This window comes from Neoarius graeffei, chromosome 3 (assembly GCF_027579695.1).
Source record: "Neoarius graeffei isolate fNeoGra1 chromosome 3, fNeoGra1.pri, whole genome shotgun sequence".
Taxonomy (NCBI): domain Eukaryota; kingdom Metazoa; phylum Chordata; class Actinopteri; order Siluriformes; family Ariidae; genus Neoarius; species Neoarius graeffei.
The window spans coordinates 93,809,540-93,832,269 of record NC_083571.1 but is presented as its reverse complement, the minus strand read 5'-3'; the positions used below and the strand labels follow the sequence as shown (position 1 = coordinate 93,832,269).

At 41.6% G+C, this 22,730-nt stretch overlaps 1 protein-coding gene across 2 annotated transcripts in view; it reads left to right on the top strand.

Moving 5' to 3' along the window:
• Positions 1-22,730, top strand: part of eif2b4 (eukaryotic translation initiation factor 2B, subunit 4 delta) — a 45,920-nt gene that overhangs the window by 9,182 nt on the left and 14,008 nt on the right. For both annotated transcript variants that reach the window (XM_060917664.1, XM_060917665.1), the window contains 4 exons: positions 5,340-5,514; positions 18,997-19,200; positions 19,299-19,381; positions 19,998-20,089. In XM_060917664.1, the coding sequence (XP_060773647.1) occupies positions 5,340-5,514; positions 18,997-19,200; positions 19,299-19,381; positions 19,998-20,089 (554 nt within the window). The remainder of the gene's footprint in view (positions 1-5,339; positions 5,515-18,996; positions 19,201-19,298; positions 19,382-19,997; positions 20,090-22,730) is intronic.

Here is a 22,730-nt window from a genome sequence, read left to right as displayed (position 1 = left end):
ACTTCCAGCCAGCACGGTTCAGCGCGGTTGTAGTCGAAATGCAACTCCAACAGCCCCACTCAGCCCGACTCAGCACGGCACGGCTCAGCCCGACTCAGCTGCGTTTGTAGTGGAAAAGCGGCATTAAAGTACTGAAGTACTTGCTTTTAAAAGTACTTAAGTATTAAAAGTACATTTTCTGTCAATGCATCGTTGTATTAGTGCCACAACGCTTACAAAACCTAATGCTGTTACCAAAGACAGAAATGTGAATTCACAAAATGAACGTATGCTGTGCCATCATGGTGGTTTAACGTTAAGCTAGCTAGTCAGGCTAGCAAACTCTTTTCAAACTCAAAATCATATTGGGTAGCTAACGCTACTAGAAAAGAAATATTTCTACATTCTATTTATTTGGCAAGATTATGCTAAAACATACTTCTGAAAGCACTTCAGATAAGTTAACGTTATTGATATTAGCGTAACTCCGTTTTTACATGCTAACTAACAGTGTCCAAGTTAACTAGCTATGTGTTAACGTTAGCCATGGACAAGGCTACAGCACCTTGGCGGGTAAATCCATAGAAAGTCATTTGACTAACCAGACTGCATAGCTATTGCAATGTTATCGCTAGCTCTAAAAGCACAGACAACTTCGTTGCAAGCTTTCTCTTGGAATAAAATGTTTATATCCCTCAATATGCTTCTGCAGGTTGGATGGCGAGTTTTTGTAGGCCATGATGTGGTTCATTTTCGGCAAATGTTTAAAACGAAACGAATCTTTAATCCTTTCCTTTGAGAAAACTGAAACATGGGTTCTAGGTATGACCATGGGTGTGTGCGCATTCTCCAGAAGAACCGCCTCCTTCCATTCTGCCATCAACTGATCATGTTCAAATAATGCTGCAGAGAAATCACTGATCTTGATTTTATCCAGTCTATGGACGTGACGTGACCCTAGTGATTACTGATAGGCTGTCTCGGTGTCACCTGTGGAAAAATCAATCATGTTTTAGAAAAGAAAAGAACATCCACTTTCAAAGCTGCTTCATAATAACAAGCAACGAGGACCTTGATAGAAATGTAGTGGAGTAAAAAGTACTATATTTGCCTTTCAAATGTAATGAAGTTAAAGTTATAAGTTTCCCCCAAAAAATACTCAGTGTACTTAAGTACAGTACTCAAGTAAATGTACTTTGTTACTGTCCACCTTTTGTTAATATGCAATTATTTTATCCATATGTTATTTGTAGCACACAACCTTTTTACTCAGGTCAAAAGCATGGTTCATACATTAGATACCCATTTAACCCTAAAAGGACCTAAACTACTGAGTGGGATCAGTTCGAACCTCAGAGGTGGTGTGGCGTGCTGCTCAGTCTATTCAACTGACATCACTTTTTGCTTTTAGGAGTTTGTTACTCTATAGATTCTTTATCTAAAAGTATGTTTGTTTTCAAGATTGATGAAAAAAGTGTTTAACAAGGTGACTGAGTTTCTGTTGGGGTCCCATAACTCTGTTGCAAAAATATTTCAGCAAGTTAGTCGCTTCTTTATGTTTCTACCTTTGCCTTTCTGTATGTTTGCATGCTTGTCTCAGCCATAATTAAGCATATAACTCTTTCTTACAAATTGTAGATAACTAGCGAACCTGTTAGTTATAGAGTTACTGAAATGTCTGATGCTTATCTGTCCATGCACTCTCCATACACAACCGCATACAGTACCACAACAGATTCCTCATCCTTGCACCTATCCTGTAAACGTGCTTTGTGCTAATATGCTAATGCTTAATAACAATGTGTCCACATACCAACTCTTCAATAAAAAGCTGGGATAAGTGATTCCTTATTTGAATAAAAGATTTTATAAGACAAAACTTGAAACCTGCACATGTCAAATATAATATTTTGAATTAGAAGTATCATTCGTTTTTTACTTATTCATTAATATAGAATACCAAATGATGACGAGTTCATTGCATCATGAACATGAGGACACATTTGAAGGTAGCTTAATATGCATGCTCTTAGAAAATGCTCATTCTGCTTTATTTCTGGTCATAATACGTGTTACCAATAACTGCTTTTATCTTCGTGTTTTGTGTTTGAATCCTTAGGCAAAGTGTTACTTCTTGATGTAGTTTGGACATAAACAAACCGCTAGCAGCTTAGTAATAAATGTATCACAGAAATTTCTGAAATGAGAGAATGTGAGCTGAGTTCTGGAATGTAGATAAACTGGAAATATTCTCAGGTTCTGTAGCAATAGTGTAAAATATTTCTGGCTTTTTTATGTTCTCTATGTACTTAAATGTCTCATTTTAAACTTAACTTGATATCATGTAAATATATGATTTCTATTCACAAAATTAGTAAACGGGTAATTCAAAAAAAATACAGATTAAGTGATACGCATGGATTAAAGTTTTCCGTCGCTACGACGGATTTCCGTCAACTGGGAGCGCTAAAGGTCAATAATGAGATTGATGCAGATCCGAGGAAAAAAAAAGGGGGGGGGTAGGCTCATAGGTCTGACACCGATGTGATTTAGAACTTCACCAAGCTGCTGTGATTGCCTGTTGTTGAACCCTTTCTTGTGCTATGTTTGAGTATATGTAAAGGAATAAGTTGTTGCGCTAGATAGGAATAAATAAATACAGCCTCCGCTACTGTCTAGTCCTGGGGAGGCTCGGCGTAGGCCACTGATGAAACTATTTGGCTGTCCTACTACTAGGCAACTAGGTTACTTGTCTACTACTAATACTAGGCCTTTTGTAGTAGTAGTAATAATGATGTTTGCCTACTGAAAGGTGATCAGGTGAAAAAGTTGAAGCCGCAGCAAGACCTTTGCTATTAAGCCTTTTGTAGGTTAAACAGGCTTCGGCAGACAACATTCTGGAAAGGCTGTGTTTTTCTTTGGTTTGATTAGCCTACGATTTAATCTTTAAACATTATGGTTTCAGCAGTTCGCTTAAACATTGGAGGCTCCAGAGTCGGGCTGCAAGATTTCCCGACACTTGTTTAAGATGCCAAACTTCATAGTAAGGAGAAAATAATTCCACAGTATTTAGTGCCTCGTCAGTCTCAAAAATTAATAGTGAAGGAGCAACGCGAATTAAGTCCCAAAAAAACATCTCGTTGGCCTATATTTTACATTTTCAAACAAGTCCGGAATTGGATGTCGGTCAGTGGAGTGTAATGAAGTGTCTCATTCACTAAGCACAGAAGGTCGGAAAACAGTGGAGAAAACAGCTATTGCTTAAATAGGCTACTAATGTTTTACATTAGTAATTTAATGTATGTGACAAATTCATTGATTAAATAGATAAAGAAGCGAATACTCCGAAGCTCAAAATTCAGGAAAGTGGCTCCGGTGTCGCAAGTGCACAAGAACAGTTATTTGAAAGTTAACCTAATGAATTTGTGCGTGCGATTTCATGAAGAACCGGGACAATTGGCATTCGGTGAAAGATTCACACCTATGACTCATTATATTCGCGCGCGCCCTCTCGCCCACTGTTGCTTCGTTTTCCCGATTTACACGCGTGTCTGAAGATGGAGTTTTCAGAAATCTCCACTCTGCCCAGAGTTTGCGAAAGTAGCTGTTTTCAGTGACTGAAACCTCCGTATAGGTGTGAATGAGAGGTGCAACCGAATAAATATATATGGGTCTTTTTTATCCGGCTACATGTAGGCTATCACTGCGCAAAGCCTCTAATGTTGAAATAGTAGTAATATTTGTTAAAATAATAGTAGGCTAATTTCCACAATAATTGGTAAAATGGCCAAAGGGATGTGATGGGGGGGCGTGTTTTCTTTCTCTCCCCCCCCATCTGTCCCTCTGAGTTACATGTTGATCCTGGGATTGAGATGCTGGCCTCTTCTGCCCCTCGGACCTGCTTGATCCATCCTGGTGCCCTGTGTCTGGTCGGAGTTTTATCGCCCCACTCCTGTGAAGGACGGCCCCATGAGGACAGTTGAGGGTTATACCTGTTAAAACTGTTAATATTATAGTCAGGCTGTCTGTTGTTGCCCAAATGAGGATGGGTTCCCTTTTGAGTCTGGTTCCTCTCAAGGTTTCTTCCTCATGTCGTCTGAGGGAGTTTTTCCTTGCCACCGTCGCCACAGGCTTGCTCATTGGGGATAGATTAGGGATAAAATTAGCTCATGTTTTAAGTTGTTTAAATTCTGTAAAGCTGCTTTGCGACAATGTTTATTGTTAAAAGCGCTGTACAAATAAACTTGATTTGATTTGATTTGAAACTTGATGGCCGTTTTATAAGGGGGATGATTTGAGATTTTTATTTCAGAAGGGGGATGCCTCCCCCCACATCCCCCCCTCAACTCGAGTACTGCATATAAGGCCATATTTCACCGAACATAGGCCCTTCGATTTCCATCACTAGAGCGCGTCAAATTACTTTCGGTTTTGCCAGCATGGACGCGCTTCTTTTAAATGAAGGCACAGATGTGTCAGACATCAACAAAACGGTAAAGAATAAGTGGAGATGGGCTTGGCTAAATGAAATGGGCGATAATGGCAAGCCATTTCATGGTGCAAAAAGATGAAAATGGCAGGTGTGTGCTTTTGTGTAGTTTGCCATAAAAAAAAGTTTATGGAAGCAATGGCAAAAAACTAGATGCCTTTGGCTTCACTGCGAAGAAGCAGAAAAAGTGAACTTTCACTTTACTTTTCTTGTTTCCTGGTTTTATGTCAACAGATTTTCTTATTTTTCTTTCTGTTCCACTCTTCTGAAAGCATGGTTCAAGTTCGACTGCACTTGCACTTTTCTCTTAACCACTGTTGTGCATTACTAAAGTATTGTTGAAATAAATTTGCACTTTGCGCTGAAAACTTGATGTTTCATCATTTATAGCCAGTAATGACAATGGTAAAGTCTTCCCTTAGCTTTAGTCATTGTTAAAATTATGTAAATGTACTGTAAGTAGGGGCCGAGGGGATAATGGACAACACGGCGTTTAAAATTTGGCGCATCGCTGACGTGGTAGGGGCCAACGACATGGAGCTTTTTTTTTTTTTTTTAAGTCAGATTTTTTTTTTTTTTTTTGCTTTAATCCATGGATACGGATATGTTTGGGTTTTTTTATGTTTTTACATGCGATATTTATTTAGCATTTCTTTTTTTGGGGGGTGAAAATGGTGATTGCTGTCATTACAAGAAGTAAAAATTTATTTGGGATGTAAATAAAGGGTTAATACTGAGAAACCAGACTTGGCAAATTTTGTAAAGTAGATTACATATGCTCCCTGACGAATATCAGTTAGTTTAAAAAAAAAAAAATCCCAGTAAACCTTGGTGTTATAGTGTCTGAAATTATACCTGAACCTTTCTACAGAGTGATGGTCGAGAACTGACAAAAGAAGAGAAGCAGCGTCTGCGGAAAGAGAAGAAACAGCAAAAGAAGGGCAAAAAAGATGACAAGGGTCCAACAGAAAGAGGGATGGATAAAGGGAAAACAGCAGCCCCTTCTATTGTTCAGCAGCCGCTTGCACAGAATCCAGCACAGAAAGGTAGGTGATTATGGAGCCAGGCTTCTCAGAGCAACGATTTAGTCGTAAGTGCAAGAAAAATAGTCAAGAAATCAGCAAAATTCCTGATACATTAAACCTTTCAGAGGTGTCTCAAGTTCAAAGATGCACTGAGATATAAGGTCCAATTTTATCAATTCCGATTCTGCCTTTCAGATCTGGTATCTCGATTCTGGGGTTGTTGGGGGGGGCTTGGAGAGAAGGAATAGAGCGGCGGCTAAAATTATCGACACCTTAATCTTTTGGTCGTTGCAAAAGTAGAAAAGACTTTTTCAGTATGTAAATTGTGCATGAATAATTACTCAAACTTCCACTGGGGGGAGTTGATTCCCGATTACTTAGCGTATCAGATCACGTGACACCATTCCACAATTATCAACACCTTTGTCCACAATTATCGACACCGTTCCACAATTATCGACACCTTTGTCCGCGGTTATCGACACCGTTCCACAGTTATCGACACCTTAATGGTCTTTTGGCCGTTGCAAAAGTAGAAAAGACTTTCAGTATGTAAATTGTGCATGAATAATTACTCAAACATCCACTGGGGGGGGTTGATTCCCGATTACTTAGCGTATCAGAGCACATGACACCTTTGTCCACAGTTATCGACACCTTAACGATCCTTTGGCCGTTACAAAAGTAGAAAAGACTTTCAATATGTAAATTGTGCATGAATAATTGCTCAAACTTCCACTGAGGGGGAGTTGATTCCCGATTACTTAGCGTATCAGATCACGTGGCACCTTCGTCCACAGTTATCGACACCACCGTTCCACAGTTATCGACACCTTAATGATCTTTTGGCCATTGCAAAAGTAGAAAAGACTTTCAATATGTAAATTGTGCATGAATAATTACTCAAACTTCCACGGGTGGGAGTTGATTCCCGATTACTTAGCGTATCGGATCACGTGACACCATTCCACAATTATCGGCACCTTTGTCCACGGTTATCGACATCCAGATGATTATTTTTTTAAAAAAAGTATGTGGTATTAAGTTACCAAAACACAGTTTTTATTTAAACTTTGTTTTACATAGACTTATATTTAGTACAAAATGTCTTTTACATAAATATATCGATGTCGGTGCTGACGTAAATGAGAAGGTAATTCTAATGTTTGTAAACAAATGAACTGATAATGTTGAACCTGTCAGAAAATCTTTTTGTTCCACTTTCTACCCACTTTCTAAGTATTTTCGTAGATCACATTTTGTTAATCATTCGTTGTTGTTTGTATTAATTTCTAGTTTTGTAGTTTACCAATAAATATCAACAGGCAATTGACATTGTAACCACATGAAAATCCAGGTCAAAGGTCGCATGTCATTCCTCAAACCAAAATATAAAATGTGTTCTGATATTGTAATGTGTGGTCGAGATTTACAACAAACTGCAAAGAAAAAAAACTTCTGAATGGAATAGAAAAATCTGAATATTTCAAGCATGTAATTTTTTATATGCTAGGAATTTAATTCTGGTCTAATTCTATTTATTGCAATTGGATTCTAAATACTCTATAAACATTCCATTCTGTTATGAATTGGGGGAAAAAATTGTAAATCACAGCACTTTTTTTTTTTTTTTTAAAGTACTTCATCTACTTCAACAATGTTACACAAAGATCGATCCATAACAGTTATAAATGTCACTTAATTCCACAGCGTGTCGATAATGGTGGACACCGGTGAAAGTGATCACTATTATTGACACCTCACGTGATTCTCAAACGCGCGTTTAGATACAAAATGGCGACTGTCAAACGAAAGAGTAAGAAACAAAGTAGATTTCGACAAGGAGGTCATGAAATATTGGTGAATTTGATCAGTAAATGCATGTCCATGATCTTTCCACGACACTTACCTGCGATGATTGATAATGTCCGGGTTTTCCTCAAATTGCTGATTTGTGATTAAAAAAAAAAATTCCATCTCAGGTAACGAGCTGTGTTGCCAGATGACAAGATCAAAGGGTGAGGCGGGTCTTCCGGTTGATTGATTAACCAATAATAACTGTTGTAACTGAAACCTTTTGTAAAATTGTTTTTTATTGGGAAATAAAAACTTTGGCTAAAATGTGGCCTGAAGGTGCCTCTCAACAGCTGCAGGACTGCTTTGAGTCAACAAACTGGGATGTTTTTGAGCATCAGGACTTGGAGCAGTACGCAACAGCTGTCCTGGGATACATCACGTTCTGCGCAGACACTGTCACAGTGGATAAGTGTATCTGGGATTATCCCAACAAAAAGCCCTGGATGACAAAAAAAAAAAAGTGCAGAGCCTGCTCAGGCAGAGGAACATCACCTTCAGGGCTGGTGATGGAGAATTATACAGGTGCTGGGCATATAATTAGAATATCATAAAGTCGATTTATTTCAGTAATTCCATTCAAAAAGTGAAACTTGTATATTATATTCATTCATTACACACAGGCTGATATATTTCAAATGTTTATTTCTTTTCATTTTGATGATTATAACTGACAACTAATGAAAATCCCAAATTCAGTATCTCAGAAAATTAGAATATTACTAAAGACCAATACAAAAAAAGGATTTTTAGAAATGTTGGCCAACTGAAAAGTATGAACATGAAAAGTATGAGCATGTACAGCACTCAATACTTAGTTGGGGCTCCTTTTGCCTGAATTACTGCAGCAATGCGGCGTGGCATGGAGTCGATCAGTCTGTGGCACTGCTCAGGTGTTATGAGAGCCCAGGTTGCTCTGATAGTGGCCTTCAGCTCTTCTGCATTGTTGGGTCTGGCGTATCGCATCTTCTTCTTCACAATCTTCACAATTAAGGTCAGGCAAGTTTGCTGGCCAATTAAGAACAGGGATACCGTGGTCCTTAAACCAGGTACTGGTAGTTTTGGCACTGTGTGCAGGTGCCAAGTCCTGTTGGAAAATGAAATCTGCATCTCCATAAAGTTGGTCAGCAGCAGGAAGCATGAAGTGCTCTAAAACTTCCTGGTAGACGGCTGCGTTGACCTTGGACCTCAGAAAACCCAGTGGACCAACACCAGCAGATGACATGGCACCCCAAACCATCACTGACTGTGGAAACTTTACACTGGACCTCAAGCAACGTGGATTCTGTGCCTCTCCTCTCTTCCTCCAGACTCTGGGACCTTGATTTCCAAAGGAAATGCAAAATTTACTTTCATCGGAGAACATAACTTTGGAGCACTCAGCAGCAGTCCAGTCCTTTTTGTCTTTAGCCCAGGCGAGACGCTTCTGACGCTGTCTCTTGTTCAAGAGTGGCTTGAGACAAGGAATGCGACAGCTGAAACCCATGTCTTGCATACGTCTGTGCGTGGTGGTTCTTGAAGCACTGACTCCAGCTGCAGTCCACTCTTTGTGAATCTCCCCCACATTTTTGAATGGGTTTTGTTTCACAATCCTCTCCAGGGTGCGATTATCCCTATTGCTTGTACACTTTTTTTCTACCACATCTTTTCCTTCCCTTCGCCTCTCTATTAATGTGCTTGGACACAGAGCCCTGTGAACAGCCAGCCTCTTTAGCAATGACCTTTTGTGTCTTGCCCTCCTTGTGCAAGGTGTCAGTGGTCGTCTTTTGGACAACTGTCAAGTCAGCAGTCTTCCCCATGATTGTGTCGCCTACAGAACGAGACTGAGAGACCATTTAAAGGCCTTGGCAGGGGTTTTGAGTTAATTAGCTGATTAGAGTGCGGCACCAGGTGTCTTCAATATTGAACCTTTTCACAATATTCTAATTTTGAGATACTGAATTTGGGGTTTTCATTAGTTGTCAGTTATAATCATCAAAATTAAAAGAAATGAAATCTATCAGCCTGCGTGTAATGAATGAATATAATATACAAGTTTCACTTTTTGAATGGAATTACTGAAATAAATCAACTTTTTCATGATATTCTAATTATATGCCCAGCACCTGTATAGTGCTACCAGAGACGATCTGAAGAGAGGCCAAAGCTGCTTAGAGGAGGAGGATAGAGAACTGCTTTCAGAGCAACAACTCCAGGCAGGTGTGGCAGGGGGTCCAGTATATCATCAACTACAGACCCAGCAACCTCATAGCTGATGGTAATTCCTCATTGGCAGAGGAGCTGAACCACTTCTTCGCCCGCTTTGAGGTGGAGTCACAAGAGGCAGCCATACTACACTCGCAAGCCCACAACAGCCGCACTCTCATGGTGGAGGAGCATGAGGTGAGGCACACGCTGAGCGCGGTAAACCTGTGGAAAGCTGCAGGACCTGACAGCGTCTCAGGACAGGTGCTGCGGGTCTATGCGGATCAGTTGGCTGGGGTCTTTACCAAGATCTTCAATCTGTTCCTGTCTCAGGCTGCTGTCCCGCCCTGCTTAAAGTCCTCCATAATTGTCCCCCTCTCAAAGAACAACACCATTAGCAGCTTTAACGATTACCGGACAGTAGCACTTAAGGCCAATTTATGCTGACAACCCAGTCCTCGCAGATAGCGTCGCAGACAGTGTCTGCGTAGCCCCCCCCCCCCCCCCCCCCCCCCTTCGCAGACGCTCTGCGCGCACCTCCCAAAAATTGTGACCACCGCAGAAGCCTCGCAGACCACGTCGCAGACAAGAGGGCTCTGATTGGTCCACTCTACATCCGCTGTACACGCACTTCCGCTTCCCTACTTTCCCGGTTTGTTTTGTTTTCACGACCGGCATTTTTAAAAACATGAGCGAAGATGGAGCAGCATGAAGAGCGGTTGATCGAGGAAGTGAGGAAGTACGTACATCTATACGACTCCAGTTCTAGTCATTATAAGTAACCGGAGGATAAACACTCCACTAACCACACCCACCAACTACTCCTAGCGATTTCGCGACTTCGCACGCCCTTGCGTTGTGGCAGTGAATAACATCGCACACGCCTATTACTCCCCGCTCAACGATAAATTACAACTGTCTGCGAAAAGCTATCTGCGAAAGCCTTGTCACAAGAGCATGCAGAGGCCTTTACACCTATCATTATGAAGTGCTTTGAGAAACTGGTCCGAACTCAAATTATTTCACACCTCTCGCCCAGGTTTGACCCTCACCAGTTTGCCTACAGAGCTAATAGGGCCACAGAGGACGCAGTAGCCACGGCTCTCCACCTTGCTTTGTCCCATTTGGAGCAGCAGGGTAACTGTACGGCTGCTCTTTGTGGACTTCAGCTCCGCCTTTAACACCATCCTCCCAAACAGACTAGTGACCAAACTTACAAACCTCAGAATATCTCACCATCTGTCATTGGATTTAGGACTTCCTCACTGGGCGACACAGTGGCATAAGTGGTTAGCACTGTCGCCACACAGCAAGAAGGGTCTGGGTTCGAGCCCAGTGGCCGATGGGGGGCCTTTCTGTGTGGAGTTTGCATGTTCTCCCCGTGTCTGTGTGGGTTTCGTCCGGGTGCTCCGGTTTCCCCCACAGTCCAAAGACATGCAGTTAGGTTAACATGGGACGGCCTTGGATTGAAGTGCCCAAGAGTGGCGGCGCACACATGCGCATCGGCTGTGCTCTCCTACGATTAATTAAATTTTGTTGTACGTTTGTGCAGTGACAATAAAGCCCTTCTCCTTCTTCTTCACTGATCGCTCCCAGAGAGTGAGAGTAGGCACCTATATTTCCTCTGCCCTCAGCATCAGCACTGGCTCCCCTCAGGGCTGTGTGCTGAGCCCCCTACTCTGCGGTCTCAAAAGTAGCTGGTCACCAGTGGCAAATCGCCGTCTGTGGCTTATGCCGCCGGCTATTGTCAGTCGAGTCACACAATTTAATATTAAATATTTCTGACGGCAAAAAAAGTTGTGAACGTAAATTACATCCACTATGTCATGTATGTCCGTTGCCGCGTCAACTTTGTTTCCATCCTCGACATGACTGCAGCCATTACTGCCCCTTGTGCCATATGTAAGCCGTACTCTGATTGGCTTAGAGTGTTCCATGGACTGTGAATGGTTCATACCATCATGTGACTCACAAATGGCAACGAAGAGAGTTGCAAGCGGCTCCATGCTGGATGCGTGGCTAAAAAGGTCTAGAGGGAAAGGTAAGTACGTTTTGAACGCAAATTTATTGTCATTGTGTTGATATAGAAAAATAAATACGTCTTAGTCCACCGTTTCTCAGCCTTGCTTAAGACATTATAATCGCAGATCTTAAAGTTGACTCTGTGTTTGACAGCTGCTCGAAAAAACAAACTGCGTGCATAACAACGCCAATCAAGCTTAAGCTAGACGACCCGCCTCAAATACCCGTCCCGGGTAAATGTTATCCCAATTTTAGATGACCTGTTCCAAACCATCCCGCTCCATGAAAAATTCGTACTTGCATCTATCTATCTATCTATCTATCTATATATCTATCTATCTATATATATATATATATATATATATATATATATATATATATACACTCACCGGCCACTTTATTAGGTACACCATGCTAGTAACGGGTTGGACCCCCTTTTGCCTTCAGAACTGCCTCAATTCTTCGTGGCATAGATTCAACAAGGTGCTGGAAGCATTCCTCAGAGAGTTTGGTCCATATTGACATGATGGCATCACACAGTTGGCGCAGATTTGTCGGCTGCACATCCATGATGCGAATCTCCCGTTCCACCACATCCCAAAGATGCTCTATTGGATTGAGATCTGGTGACTGTGGAGGCCATTTGAGTACAGTGAACTCATTGTCATGTTCAAGAAACCAGTCTGAGATGATTCCAGCTTTATGACATGGCGCATTATCCTGCTGAAAGTAGCCATCAGAAGTTGGGTACATTGTGGTCATAAAGGGATGGACATGGTCAGCAACAATACTCAGGTAGGCTGTGGCGTTGCAACGATGCTCAATTGGTACCAAGGGGCCCAAAGAGTGCCAAGAAAATATTCCCCACACCATTACACCACCACCACCAGCCTGAACCGTTGATACAAGGCAGGATGGATCCATGCTTTCATGTTGTTGACGCCAAATTCTGACCCTACCATTCGAATGTCGCAGCAGAAATCGAGACTCATCAGACCAGGCAACGTTTTTCCAATCTTCTATTGTCCAATTTCGATGAGCTTGTGCAAATTGTAGCCTCAGTTTCCTGTTCTTAGCTGAAAGGAGTGGCACCCGGCGTGGTCTTCTGCTGCTGTAGCCCATCTGCCTCAAAGTTCGACGTACTGTGCGTTCAGAAATGCTCTTCTGCCTACCTTGGTTGTAACGGGTGGTTATTTGAGTCACTGTTGCCTTTCTATCAGCTCGAACCAGTCTGGCCATTCTCCTCTGACCTCTGGCATCAACAAGGCATTTCCGCCCACAGAACTGCCGCTCACTGGATATTTTTTCTTTTTCGGACCATTCTCTGTAAACCCTAGAGATGGTTGTGCGTGAAAATCCCAGTAGATCAGCAGTTTCTGAAATACTCAGACCAGCCCTTCTGGCACCAACAACCATGCCACGTTCAAAGTCACTCAAATCACCTTTCTTCCCCATACTGATGCTCGGTTTGAACTGCAGGAGATTGTCTTGACCATGTCTACATGCCTAAATGCACGGAGTTGCCGCCATGTGATTGGCTGATTAGAAATTAAGTGTTAACGAGCAGTTGGACAGGTGTACCTAATAAAGTGGCCAGTGTGTGTGTGTGTATGTGTGTATATATATGTGTGTATATATGTGTGTGTATATATATATATATATATATATATATATATGTATATGTATGTATATATATATATATATGTATATATATATATATATATATATATATATATATATATATATATGTGTATATATATATATATATATATATATATGTATGTATATATTTATATTTGTTGTGCCTAACCCGCACTAAATAACTAGATTTATATAATTTCTATTCAGTAGGCCCCTACATGATTAGGTTGATGGGATTTGGATAAAAGTTATTTTCAGTAGAAATGCTGAGACTGTCAGAGTGATGAAGTCAGCTGATGAAGTAGATGTAGCTGCATTTTATGTAACAGTTTATTGACTGCCAAAAAATAAACATTTTGATTATAATTGAAGTTGTTTTGTTCTTCATCTGTATTCAAGATTTCACCATATTCTTCAATAGTATTAGAGAATATGGAGAAACGTGTCACCTTAGTTTAGTCAAAGTGCACATCAGACTTAAAATTATATCATCCATATGTGGATTTCAATCGGACTACTTTTTATGTGTTTGTTTGCAAATATTTCTGAAATTTGATAAAATGACTGAGGTATGTTTTCATATTTCAAGTTTCCAAATAGTATTGATTACCCTTTATTTTCACTGTTAAAAGTTACCAGAGGCCACCATTTCTCAGTGCATTTCATAAAATTTTCCGTGCCCAAAGGGGGGCGCACCCCCCTTTGAACCCCCCACCCCACCCCCCCGCACGCTTTGCATGCATTATGTCTGCTGCTGGCAGACATTTTACCATTTTGCACCCTGCTGTAAATTATTTGTACCCTGCTATTCTCCCAAACTTTGAAGCCCCTGCCTACTCTACTCTACACCCTTGACTGCATCTCTGCCCTCTCCAGTAACAGCATCAAGTGTGCTGATGATACCACTGTGGTGGGGCTCATCTCTGGGGGTGATGAGTCCGCATACCAAGATGAGGTGGAGCAGCTGTCAGATTGGTGTCCAAATAACTACATGGTCTTAAACACCACCAAGACTAAGGAGCTGATCATAGACTTTAGAAGGAAGAAAACAGACATTCTGACCCTGCTTATTATTGGGAACTCTGTGGAGAGGGTCTCAGAATTTCGGTTTCTGGGGGTCCATGTTCAGGACGACCTGACCTGGAGTGTCAACACTACAACTGTTCCCAAGAAGGCAGAGCAAAGACTGCATTTCCTGAGAGTACTCAGGAACTACCATCTTTTAAAAAAAAAAAAACTACTGGTGTCGTCCTACCCTTGCTCCATTGAGAGCATATTGACTTACTGTTTCTGTGTGTGGTTTTCTAGTTGCACAGTAGAAGACAGGAAAGTGCTCCAGAGGGTCATCACTACGGCCCAGAAGATATTCGGCTGCCCTCTCTGGAGGACCTGTATAGTTCCCGCAGTATTTAAAAAAAAAAAAAAGCACAAAATATTCTCAGGGCCCCATCTCGCCCTGGACACACTGTGTTTGAACTGCTGCCTTCGGGCAGACGTTACAGGTCATTAACAGCCAGGACAAACAGGGTTACGAACAGTTTCTATGGCACTGGCATAGAAAAAGGGCATTAAATAAAGCAAACCTGTATATTTAATAATACAAATATGATGCAATACGGGATCGTGCAGTGCTCTCCACACCAAAGGATGTGAATGTTTGTGAGTGATGACTGCTGTTTTTAAATAACTTTTTTTAATTTATTAATTTATCTTGTATTATTTTCATAGGTTTTTAGATGCACTTTTTTTGCACCAAGGATTGCATTTTAATTTCATTGTATTTATTTACAATGACAAAGATATATTCTATTCTAAATCTGAAAAGGTGTCGGTAATTGTAGGTGCCGCTCTATTTCAATGATAAAAATGAGCCTACCTTTTATTCTTTGGAAATTTAGGTGATAATCAGTAACCTGTGACAGGAAGGTTTCTTTTTTTTTTCCCTTCATTTATAAAAATGTTACTTTTTGGGGGGAATGAACAACAAAAACAACTACAAACCAAAACGATTTAAATAAATAATACCCCCAAAATTGAATGTCTTCCTGTTCATGACTGAAACGAAAGGAGTTTTTGTACTAGATGTGGAGCTGGAGGTGGAGGGCTGCTCTCTGAGCTTGTAACTAAATAAAATGTATATTACGATAATTTGTAGACTTCATGTGTTTAACTCAAACAAATAAGACAAAAATATTATACTTGGTCATTTATTTTATTTATTAAGGAAAATTATCTGGTATTACATATCGGTGGCAAAAGTATGTGAACCTTTGCTTTCAGCAACTGTTGATCAGTTCTTCGCATTGACTTGGAGGAATTTTAGCCCATGACACTCGGATGTTGGTGGGTTTCCTCACGTGAACTGCTCACACAACATTCCTGTTGGATTAAGGTCAGGACTTTGACTTGGCCATTCAAAAGCATTAACTTTTATAACCATTTTTTTGTGTGTGTTTAGGGTCATTGTTTGTTTTGCTGCATGTTCCACTTTCTCTAGAGATTCAGTTCATGGATAGATGCCCTGATAGTTTCCTTTAGAACTCACTGGAATAATCAGTCGATGATGGTAAGCCTAACCCTGCCTCAGATGCAGCAAAACAGGCCAAAACCGTGATCCTACCACCACCATGTTTCTCAGATGGGATAGCATTCTTATGCTGGAATGCAGCATTTTTCTGTTCTCCAAGCATGATGCCTCTCATTTAAACCAGAAAGCTCTGTTTTAGTCTGACCATCAACAAAATTTCTCCACTAGCCTTTTGGCTTGTCCTCGTGCTCTTTAGCAAACTATAGTCAGACAGCAATGTTCTTTTTGGAGAGCAATAAATTTCCCCTTGTAACCCTGCCACGCACACCACTGTTGTTCAGTGTTCTGCTGATAGTGGACTCATGAACATTTAAGATTAGCCAGTGTGAGAGAGGCCTTCAGTTGCTTAGATGTTTATCCTGCGTTCCTTTGAGACCTCATGGACTATTACACTGTACAAGAGGTGGCACGGTGGTGTAGTAGTTAGTACTGTCACCTCACAGCAAGACGGTCCTGGGTTTGAATCCCATGGCCGGCGGGGGCCTTTCTGTGTGGAGTTTGCATGTTCTCTGTGTGGATTTCCTCCGGGTGCTCCAGTTTCCCTCACAGTCCAAAGACATGCAGGTTAGGTAAAAATACCCTGCACAAAGGTCATGAGCTTTGGGTATAGACCGAAAACAAGATCGCGGATACAAGCAGCCAAAATGAGTTTCCTTCGCAGGGTGGCTGGGTGCTCCCTTAGGGTGAGAAGCACAGTCACTCGGGAGGAGCTCAGAGTAGAGCTGCTGCTCCTCCACATCGAGAGGAATCAGCTGAGGTGGCTCGGGCATCTCTTTCGGATGCCTCCTGGATGCCTCCGTGGGGAGGTGTTCCAGGCATGTCCCCCCGGGAGGAGGCCCTGGGGAAGACCCAGGACACGCTGGAGGGACTATGTCTCTTGGCTGGCCTGGGAACGCCTCGGTGTTCTTCCCGAGGAGCTGACCGAGGTGTCTGGGGAGAGGGAAGTTTGGGCTTCCATGCTCAGACTGCTGTCTCCGCGACCCGGCCCCGGATAAGCGGATGAAGATGAGATGAGATGAGAAGCCAGTGCATACTTGGTGCTGGTCCCAAGCCTGGAAAGAAGGGCGTCAGTAAGGTCATCCTTTCTTCCCATGTCACTGTGTGATCTATGTGACAAATTTAATTAAAATTACACACCTTACTCTTGGAGGGATCTTTGTTGGTCGTCCACTCCTGGGGAGGGTCACGGTGATCGTGAATTTCCTCCATCTGTCTGTCTGTGGATTGGTGGAGTCCAAACTCTAGAGACTGGTTTGCAACCTTTTGTGATGAGCATCAGTAACTCCTTTTTCTGAAGTCCTCAGAAATCTCCTTTGTTCATGCCATGATACACTTCCACAAACGTGTTATGAAGATCAGACTTTGATAGATCCCTGTTCTTTAAATAAAACAGGGTGCCCACTCACACCTGATTGTCATCGCATTGATTTGAAAATACCTTACTCAAATTTCACCTTCAGTTTAACTGCTAGGCGGCACGGTGGTGTAGTGGTTAGTGCTGTCGCCTCACAGCAAGAAGGTCCAGGTTCGAGCCCCGTGGCCGGCGAGGGCCTTTCTGTGCGGAGTTTGCATGTTCTCCCCGTGTCCGCGTGGGTTTCCTCCGGGTGCTCCGGTTTCCTCCACAGTCCAAAGACATGCAGGTTAGGTTAACTGGTGACTCTAAATTGACCGTAGGTGTGAATGTGAGCGTGAATGGTTGTCTGTGTCTGTGTCAGCCCTGTGATGACCTGGTGACTTGTCCAGGGTGTACCCCGCCTTTCGCCCGTAGTCAGCTAGGATAGGCTCCAGCTTGCCTGCGACCCTGTAGAACAGGATAAAGCGGCTAGAGATAATGAGATGAGTTTAACTGCTAATCCTAGGGGTTCACATACTTTTCCACTCACTGATATGTAATATTGGATCATTTTTGTCAATAAATAAACGACCAAGTAGTATAATTTTGTTTCATCTGTTTAACTGGGTTCTAGTTATCTACTTTTAGGACTTGTGTGAAAATCTGATGTATTAGGTCATTTATCCAGAAATAATAGAAAATTCTAAAGGGTTCACAAACTTTCAAGCACAACTATATCAGGGCTTTGAACCGGTTCAAGGAACGAAAACGAAAACCGAGAACTTTTTCTATTTCACATGGAACAGAAACGAAACCAGAAACTTTATTATTTTTTATGTTCCGGAACAGAAACGCTTATTAAAAATAATGGTAACCGGTTAATACCGGTTTTTATTTCGTTCCTCAAAGTTTCCGTAGCCTACAAATAAAAGTCATTCTTCTCCTGCGCAAGTTTCTATGACCCGCTGGGGTTCACTTCCTGTGTGACGTTCGCTGACCGAATGGAGAGAGCGGGAGGGTGGACTACTGTCACGTCTCCACATCTTAAATAAGAGGTAAATATTGCAGTCTATCGTTATTCAAAAACGTCAATTTCAAACACGATATCAATATATTTGTCCACGTTAATGAGAGGCTCGCGAACATTAAATGACGTTAACCTCTGTTAGCCTATCAATGCATAGGGCCTGACTAGCCTTTGGTAACACACTAAACGAATTATCTTTCATTTTTGGCACTTTTTCTGTTTGTGTAGATGGGAAGACATACTGAGAATCCAAATCGCCAACATTTGAAATAATTGTTTTGAATTATTTCTTGTCTTATTTAATGAAGGTTGTAATAGAATTGGCCTACATTTGGCTTAAGCTGGATGAGACAGAGACATAATTTTATAGCCATTTGTTAAACAGCTGACAGGGAACGTAATTAACCGTTCCGGGAACGAAATTTTTTTGTTCTAACCGGTTCGGGAACGTCTATTTAATGGTGGAACCCAAAACCGGTAACGTTAAAATTCCGTTTCTGTTCGGAACGAACCAATAGGAAAAAAATTCTGGTTCAAAGCCCTGAACTATATACGGTTTGACCAAGGTTGGATCTCGCAGTAAAATTCACATTATTAATCAGAATTGATAAAACCTAAAGGTCTAGCACATGCTTACGGTTTCCTAATGGAGGATTTGCACGTAACAAACAGGCAACGGGATTAGAGGATTAAATATTTTTAATACACGTGGAAATATTTGTACATGTTTTTTTTTCCGCTGATTCTGACTGCATTTTCATTTGTTTTAAACCTTATACAACAACACAGGATTATGTATGTGCACCGTATGTGCTGTTTATTCATGCGCCCATGCCTAACTTTTTGGTTTTGTAGCACCATCAGCGGTTGTCGCTCCTGTCAGTGTACCTACAGCAGAGAGCTCTACCTCTGCAGACAAGCCAGCTAAGAGTAAAGCAGAGCTGAAGGCAGAGCGAAGGGCACGGCAGGAAGCAGATCGTGCAGCAAAACAGGCGAAGAAAGAACCGGGTGCCACCTCCACGAACAAACCTAAAACACCACAGAGTGACCTTCAGCCAGGTAACATAATCGCAGTGAAAATCTCCTGAATAGGTGTGTTGAGTTTGGGATGTATACATATCTTCCATGTTGTGTTTTCTGCTTCTCTTGTTCCTCAGTGGTGAAACGGTTACCAGAACACATCCAAGTCGATGATCCTGCGGTAGTGAGAAAGCTGGCCAAGAAGCTTGAGAGACAACAGGTGAGGACGTTTTCATAATTGCGTTATTTATGGGTTTGTGTGTGTGATGCCTCCTTCAATCCTCTTTCTTTATTCACTTCCTTCCCTACTGACCATGTAGATATGACATCACACTCACTTCAGATGCTTTACCTCCCATTTCTTACAGAGGTCAGGGCAAGGGAGCCGCATAAATGTGTCTCAAGTCAAGGTCTGGCCCCACGCTGTGTGTGCAGTGGAAGCTTTTTTTTTTTTTTGCTTCTTAAATGTGTATTTTGTCAGTGCCCTGATTAGAAATGAGCAGAGATAGATGGGATGTCACTGACATGTGAAAATGTGTGACGTACATTTGTGATCTCGGGTAGCTGGCTGTTTCGTTGTGTGTTGGTGTTATGTAGGCTAGTTGGGTTTCATTTTGTTGTCTAGTCAACATTAGTGTTTTGCCTGGTGTTTTTTCATTCCGTACTGTGCACCTTACAGGTTTATTCTGGCTATAAACCTGGATTAAAGCTATGATTTTATTGCTGCAGCAGAACTGATCCTGAAGAGAAGAGTATCTTCTGCCCAGTAACAGCTGACTGTTGTCTTAATGATGCTGCAGACTGACCGAGCCCGTGTTCATTCTTTATTCTTACAGATTCCTCTGAGGTCGGAGTATGGCTACAAAGTCAGCCTGTTCTCCCACCTGCACCAGTACAGCCGCAAAGCCCCTCTCACACAACAGATCAGGTACTGCACAAGCCCAGCAATGGGAATAGTTACCTCGCCCGCGGCGGAGTAAGCGGGGCGAAGTATTGTAATCAGTGCGGTTTGTTTGTGTGTCTGTCTGTTAACAATCTAGCGTCTAGACGGTTGCACCGATTGACTTCAGGTTTTCAGGGTAGGTGGGCAATGGTCCGTAGATTACCTGATTTAAATTTTAGGGGTAATCGGGTCAAGGTCACCGGAAAGGTCAACCTTTCGGTCAAAATAACACATTTTCCATTATAACTCAAACGGTTGCCGATAGACAGATGAGCATACAGGAACTCCCATGTGGGCTTTCATTTGGCACCATGATCTTTGACCTTGAAAGGTCAAACTGAAGGTCATGGGTTTTCAAAGGGCTATAACTTTTTTTTTTTTTAAATGGTTCCTGATAGACAAATGTTTACCATTATCAACATACAGTAAGGATTATTCCATTATTACAACCCCGATTTCCAAAAAAGTTGGGACAAAGTACAAATTGTAAATAAAAACGGAATGCAATGATGTGGAAGTTTCAAAATTCCATATTTTATTCAGAATAGAACATAGATGACATCATGTTTAAACTGAGAAAATGTATCATTTAAAGAGAAAAATTAGGTGATTTTTTTTTTTTTTTTAATTTCATGACAACAACACATCTCAAAAAAGTTGGGACAAGGCCATGTTTCCCACTGTGAGACATCCCCTTTTCTCTTTACAACAGTCTGTAAACGTCTGGGGACTGAGGAGACAAGTTGCTCAAGTTTAGGGATAGGAATGTTAACCCATTCTTGTCTAATGTAGGATTCTAGTTGCTCAACTGTTTTAGGTCTTTTTTGTTGTATCTTCCGTTTTATGGTGCGCCAAATGTTTTCTATGGGTGAAAGATCTGGACTGCAGGCTGGCCAGTTCAGTACCCGGACCCTTCTTCTACGCAGCCATGATGCTGTAATTGATGCAGTATGTGGTTTGGCATTGTCATGTTGGAAAATGCAAGGTCTTCCCTGAAGAAGACGTCGTCTGGATGGGAGCATATGTTGCTCTAGAACCTGGATATACCTTTCAGCATTGATGGTGTCTTTCCAGATGTGTAAGCTGCCCATGCCACACGCACTAATGCAACCCCATACCATCAGAGATGCAGGCTTCTGAACTGAGCGCTGATAACAACTTGGGTCGTCCTTCTCCTCTTTAGTCCGAATGACACGGCGTCCCTGATTTCCATAAAGAACTTCACATTTTGATTCGTCTGACCACAGAACAGTTTTCCACTTTGCCACAGTCCATTTTAAATGAGCCTTGGCCCAGAGAAGACGTCTGTGCTTCTGGATCATGTTTAGATATGGCTTCTTCTTTGAACTATCGAGTTTTAGCTGGCAACGGCGGATGGCACGGTGAATTGTGTTCACAGATAATGTTCTCTGGAAATATTCCTGAGCTCATTTTGTGATTTCCAATACAGAAGCATGCCTGTATGTGATGCAGTGCCGTCTAAGGGCCCGAAGATCACCGACACCCAGTATGGTTTTCCGGCCTTGACCCTTACGCACAGAGATTCTTCCAGATTCTCTGAATCTTTTGATGATATTGTGCACTGTAGATGATATGTTCAAACTCTTTGCAATTTTACACTGTCGAACTCCTTTCTGATATTGCTCCATTATTTGTCGGCGCAGAATTAGGGGGATTGGTGATCCTCTTCCCATCTTTACTTCTGAGAGCCGCTGCCACTCCAAGATGCTCTTTTTATACCCAGTCATGTTAATGACCTATTGCCAATTGACCTAATGAGTTGCAATTTGGTCCTCCAGCTATTCCTTTTTTGTACCTTTAACTTTTCCAGCCTCTTATTGCCCCGTCCCAACTTTTTTGAGATGTGTTGCTGCCATGAAATTTCAAATGAGCCAATATTTGGCATGAAATTTCAAAATGTCTCACGTTCGACATTTGATATGTTGTCTATGTTCAATTGTTAATACAGTATCAGTTTTTGAGATTTGTAAATTATTGCATTCCGTTTTTATTTACAATTTGTACTTTGTCCCAACTTTTTTGGAATCGGGGTTGTATAATAGTGGCAGTAGGTTTCATTTAATACTAGAATTCATTAAAAGAGTGTTTTCGCACACAAGCCACGTTCTGTTTATGCCATGATTCGGTTCATATGGGAGACTTGCCAGGAAATTGATGCTGATAAAGACCTTTGTGCCCGTGTGTGCATGGGTGTCCGCACTCGACTAGCGGAGTGTGTGAATGCCGGGGGCAAACAGTTTGAACATTTGAGGGATTAATATGTTTATTATTGGTATGTTCGTATAATCAATAAAATAACGTTTTGTGCGAAAGTTTTGGTTTTCATTACTGTATACCTACTTTTGCAGCCCCCTGTATAAGAAGTCCCATATGGGCTTTCAGTTGCTGCCATGAACTTTGACCTTGAACGACTTTGAAATGTCAAACTCAAGGTCATGGATTTTCATAGGACTATAACCAGACAGCTGATGACTGAGAAATATTACCATTTATCAACATATAGATATAAAATAAGTGCTGCTGGGAGAGGTTTGTTTTGCCTGGCAACACTTGTTTGAAACGGTTTTGTTTTTTTGACATTTGATTACAGTACAATCTGAAAATG